Genomic DNA, 5,585 nt, shown 5'->3' on the forward strand with positions numbered 1-5,585 from the left:
GATCCAGATCAGAAACTTCTATCTCCCAGTCTCCAGATTAGGTTCACTGGTGAGCCTTCCAATTCTGGATTGTAGTTCATTTCAAATATAGTCAAGTTGTAAAATTTCTTGAAAGGAGTAGCTCGCTATGTATGTCTGTCAGTCTGTTCTCTAACAACTGAAACTTGAGTTTTAGTAAGACTTTAGTTAGGGGGTTTCAAAATTAAGATAGCACATTTTAGGGAGAAAATATAGTTTCTCATGTATGAGATCTTGGGAAAAATTCCATTCTCTCAAAACTGGCTCTCTAATATTTACTTCTTGCTATACAACCTGAATGCAATTCCCTCTACTTGATAAGTAGTACCACAAGCCATACATGAGCGAGTAAGTCGCTCTGTTACTAATGTAACACAATAGATCAATGAACTCTCCTAAACAAATTTATCGATTATACTTCAAATGTGCCTAGACTGCTAAGGAGTGTTTGCTTTTGAAAGGACACAGAATAGTTTAGATGTCCTGGGCTTATTGTAAGCTGAGAACCCTTCAAGGACCCATTGTAGGAACTCTGGCATGCTGGATCACAAGACAAGGACAGGTAACTGGCATGCTTCTCAGCTTCAGATTCGGTCTGGTGTGGTGGTTTCCTGACCAGCCTACAGGACCTAGGAAGGAAGCAGCTTATATTCCAACTACTTAATACACTCCAGTCAGATTCCTTTCTACAAATCCAGGGTCAGAGAGTTCTGAGGTATGATCTGATCTTATGTTGGCAGAAAACTGTTTACCTTCTCAGCAAGAAAGGAGGTGAGATTTAGTTCCCTAATCTCAGGAACAAATCTCAAGATCACTGTGAAAATACAAAGAACCAGATGAGAGACACCATTCACATTCCAAAATAATTGAGGGATATGCCTGCTGGCATATTCCTGTTCTATTCTAGGAACAATAGAAATTGGAAAGATTCCAGCAGTTCGGTTGATTTTTATCATTATTGTTATTGTTTTATTGTTGTTAATTAGAGCCAGCATCTCTGTATAATGTTCTTTAGCTAAGAAATTAAAAGCCCTGGACAGCCACCCGTCTATTCCTTGATGGCTACTTGATAGGCAGCATCACAAAGGAGATGCTGATAATTTTCTCATAAGACAAACAGGAAAAGTCTATGAATCAATCAAACAGTTGAGTGGGTAGAGGCTTTAAATTGAGTTTCTTATAGTCAACTACTTGGTTTCATTTCCTTCTTTATTACAAAAAATGACATAATAGGTCTGGACCCAGATTTCCTCTGTAGATGATGACAATTAAATGATATTAACAGCATCTGACCCTTACTATCCATCTTCTCAAATCTCTCTATTCTTTGGAGAGATTTATGAATTAGAGTTTGTCTACTAAGTTGAGAATAGCAAACAAGTATTCTATACTCTGTGGTCTCCCACAGAAACCTGTACTTATTATATTAAATGCCTCAATATTCATAGGATGGGGAAATAAGTGCATTTATTATTCCCTAAAGCATTAAATGAATTTGTTTCCTAAATATCCTATAACTCTTCTTAATGGGCAAATAGAAACCAGGGGGAAAAAAATCAATAAAAGTATTCCTAAATTTTTCCTAACTTGATATAGTGAGGGAAAAAAAACTGACCTTAGGATTTAGCAAATTTGACTTCATTTGACTTTTGTCCCTAGCAAGCCAACTGGCTAATGAAACTCTGACTTTTCATCTTCAAAATTAGAGAATTAGCTACAGGAATAGTTAAAGTGATTTCTATGTCTTAATTTGTATGGCAATCTTAAGTCCTTGATCATTTTATTCATTATACCCTGGCACCCATTTGATTAAGTTTTATTGCTCTCTTATAGTCAATGAAGAGAAAGATATAGAACAACATGTGTAGGCTATTTTCATGTAAGTGGATCTGGGTCCACTCAGTAGAGACTCAAGAACCAGGTTTCATGTGGGCTCAGCTGAACACCTTCAGAGAAAAAGAAGAGGGACAAGATGAACAAAGCTGGAGTCCTCACGTATAAGCCACTTCCTCCACCATATCACTCTTAAATTCAAATAGCATTACTACTGCTGCTGCTGCTGCTGCTGCTGCTGCTGCTGCTACTACTACTACTACTACTACTACTACTACTACTACTACTACTACTACTACTACTGCAAGTGTATGGGTGTTTTTCATGTATGTATATATGTCTGGTACCCATGAAAGGTAGAAGAAAGTGTTGGATCCCCTAGATATGGATCTGGGCCTGGGTCTGGAGTTGAAGACATTTGGAGACTGCCATGTGGGTACGGAGGATCAAGCAGATCCTCTGGAAGAGCAGCCATTGGTCTTAACCGCTGAGCCATCTCTCCAGCCCTTCAAGTAACTTCTAAGATTATTGAGTTTATTATTCTTACTTAAAGGTAAAAATTTTTTCTTACTTATAGGTAAAATAATCTAGTACAATTTGGAGAGATTATGACTGAAAGTAATTATCTTCTGGAGCCATAAACTTATCTCAAAATACTGAGACCCTTTAGATGAAAATTTTAAATCTTAGCTGAGCGTGGTGGCACACACCTTTAATCCCAGCACTTGGGAGGCAGAGGCAGGCAGATTTCAGAGTTCCAGGCCAGCCTGGTCTACAGAGTGAGTTCCAGGACAGCCAGGGCTACACAGAGAAACCCTGTCTTGAAAAACCAAAAAAAAAAAAATAAAAAAAAAAAAAAAAAAAAAAATCTTAAACATCAAAGGACTTGTAATATAACTTCTCTGTATTTTGCATGCAATCAACTGTGAAGGGCAAATGAGCTGGTCTCATTCACTCCACAGTGTTCAAGGTGTCTGTTGTGCTCAAGGCAATGAACCTGTCCTGGATTTACAGTTGCCAATGAAGCAGTCATGAACAAGTTCTCAAAGGCTTCACTATAGAGGATAAAAGGTAAGTGGAGAGATATATACGTATATTTTGCCAAGGTCTTACTTAAACTGAAATCTTAAAAATAAGACTTATTCATGGTAGACTAGAAGGAAGTATTTTGAAGATGAAGGAAAAAAACCCAAAAATTACTTTGATGACGAGAACTTTAATGTCTTCAAAGAACTGAAGCCTAGCACAGCTATACAAACAAAAGATGAACTGCAAGCATTACACACAGTAACGTGGTCATGGAGGACCTGGAAACCAGGGAGAGATACTTGAATCCCATTCTAAGGGAATGGAAATTCCACTGAGCTTAAGGATCTCATGTATGGATATGTACAAGTGTGGGAGAAGGGTAAGAATTTGTGAATATGTGTGTGCTTGTGAGTGTGTCTGAATATTGTGTGTGAGGTGGGTATAAACATGTGTTTGTGTGTATGTGAGTACATGTACATGTGTGAGAATGTACATGGAGTATATGTGTCTGATGTGTATATATGCATGTATGAGTGTGTCCCTGTGTGTGTATGTGTATGTATGTGGGAGGTGTTTGTGCTTTTGAGTGTGTGTGAATGTGTATATATATTGTGTATATGTGGGTATGTGTGTGGGTATGTGTGTATATGTATATGTGTTTGAGTGTATCTCTTTGTGTGTATATGTGTGTATGCATGTGTATGTGTGTGAGGGGGTGTTTAAAATGGTGCTCACTAAACAACCCAGACTAACCTTGCACTTGTAGTTCTTCTGCTTCAGCCTCCTAAGGGCTGTATTATGGGCATGTATAACCATGCTGGGTTCGTCTATAGAACACTATGGCTCTGTTGTTAGAATACAATGGCAAGACCAGTTTTGTATACTTTTAAAGGGGAAGGAAAACATGAGGTACTTAGTACACAGTGTGGATTTTAATAGTAAATCAGAAACAGAGGTTGAAGACACAATTTTAACTTCACTGCCTTAACAGGAAACCAAGATAATGACCACACTGAGAAATATTCGTTCATGACATTACAAACCATACATATTTAGGATAGTGTTTTTCTCCTCATCAACTCTGAACATTTATATTAATTTAATATACTAATAAAATAAAATAAAATACTATGTCAGTACAATAATAAGAAACTATAAGGGCTGGCTGGCCGCTTCTTAGTATAATTATCAGCATCATTTAGTCTTACTAATTAGCATTACTTAATGTAAGTTCCACTAACTGCTAGTCAGCTATAACCCTGGTAACATTTTATTAGCATGTATCAGGAGAGTGGAGGTGGAACTTGGAGGAAAGAGCAGAAGTTGTGATCAGGGTGTATTGTGTGATAAAAGAATGAATAATTTTTTTTAATTACATCACTTAAGCTAACATTTGTGCCTCTCCCTAATATTCCCTCATGCTGGCAGTCCTTATCCTCAATCTTATTTCTCTTATTTTCACAAATAGACAGGCCACAGTCAGGAGTCAGTGATGAAAAATTATACAGCAATTACTACATTCATCCTAGTAGGACTAACCAATGATGCAAATCTTCAAATTCTGCTTTTCATATTTTTGCTCTTAACCTACTTATTGAGCGTGGTTGGTAACCTGACCATCATCACTCTCACACTGGTGGATTCCCACCTTAAGACACCCATGTATTTTTTCCTCAGAAATTTCTCCCTTTTGGAAGTCTCATTCACAACTGTCTGTATTCCCAGATTCCTCTACACAATGGCATCTGGGGACAATACCATTACCTACAATGCATGTGCCACTCAACTATTTTTTGTTATTGTCCTGGGTGTGACTGAGTTTTTCCTGCTGACAGCCATGTCCTATGACCGCTATGTGGCCATCTGCAAACCTCTTCATTACACCACCATCATGAGCAACAGGGTCTGCATCCAGTTCCTTATTGGCTGTTATTTAATGGCTTTAATTATTGTTATCCCACCTTATAGCATAAGTTTTAAGCTTGAGTTTTGCAACTCCAATGTCATAGATCACTTTGGCTGTGACGCTGCTCCCATCCTGAAGATCAGCTGCTCCAACACAGAGTTCATAGAGCGGTTTGTCTTGATCTTGGCTGTGCTGACACTCATGTTCACATTACTGTGTGTGGTAATGTCTTACACATACATTATCAGAACCATCCTCAGATTCCCATCAGTCCAGCAAAGAAAAAAGGCTTTTTCTACTTGTTCTTCTCATATAATTGTGGTTTCTATCACTTACGGCAGCTGCATTTTCATCTATATTAAACCATCTGCAAAAGAAGGAGTGGCTGTAAATAAGGTTGTGTCTGTGCTCACGACTTCAGTTGCTCCAGTTATGAATCCTTTCATCTATACTCTGAGGAATAAGCAAGTGGTTCAAGCTTTCAAAGACATGGTCAAAAGGATTGCCTCTATCACAAAGAGCTAAGGGACCCCTTCAATGGTTAATATGGTTAGATTAACAGGACCTACAAGTAGCTAGAAACAAACCTCTGGGCATGCTTGTGAGGGACTATAGGTTAACAGAGGTGGGAAAACCCATCTTAACTGAGTATCATCACTCCCTGAGCTGGGCTCCTGGACTGAATACCAAAGAGACAGACCTGAGCCCTGGCATTCATCAAGCCTTGTCTTCTGGTGGAGGATACAATATGACCACCTGCCTCAAGCTCCTGCCACCACCCATGCCATAATGGGCTGTA

At 38.5% G+C, this 5,585-nt stretch overlaps 1 protein-coding gene across 1 annotated transcript; it reads left to right on the forward strand.

The window, feature by feature from the left end:
• The first annotated feature begins 4,372 nt into the window (after positions 1-4,372).
• On the forward strand, positions 4,373-5,311 carry LOC110326851 (olfactory receptor 6C2-like). Its single transcript, XM_021205459.1, has one exon. It carries the CDS (start codon positions 4,373-4,375, stop codon positions 5,309-5,311), a length of 939 nt encoding a protein of 312 aa, XP_021061118.1.
• The last annotated feature ends 274 nt before the right edge of the window (positions 5,312-5,585 follow it).

Source organism: Mus pahari, chromosome 9 (assembly GCF_900095145.1).
Source record: "Mus pahari chromosome 9, PAHARI_EIJ_v1.1, whole genome shotgun sequence".
Lineage (NCBI taxonomy): Eukaryota > Metazoa > Chordata > Mammalia > Rodentia > Muridae > Mus > Mus pahari.

Bases quoted from the DNA above. Each gene is read 5' to 3' on its own strand.
- LOC110326851 (XM_021205459.1), top strand. From the start codon at position 4,373: ATGAAAAATTATACAGCAATTACTACATTCATCCTAGTAGGACTAACC.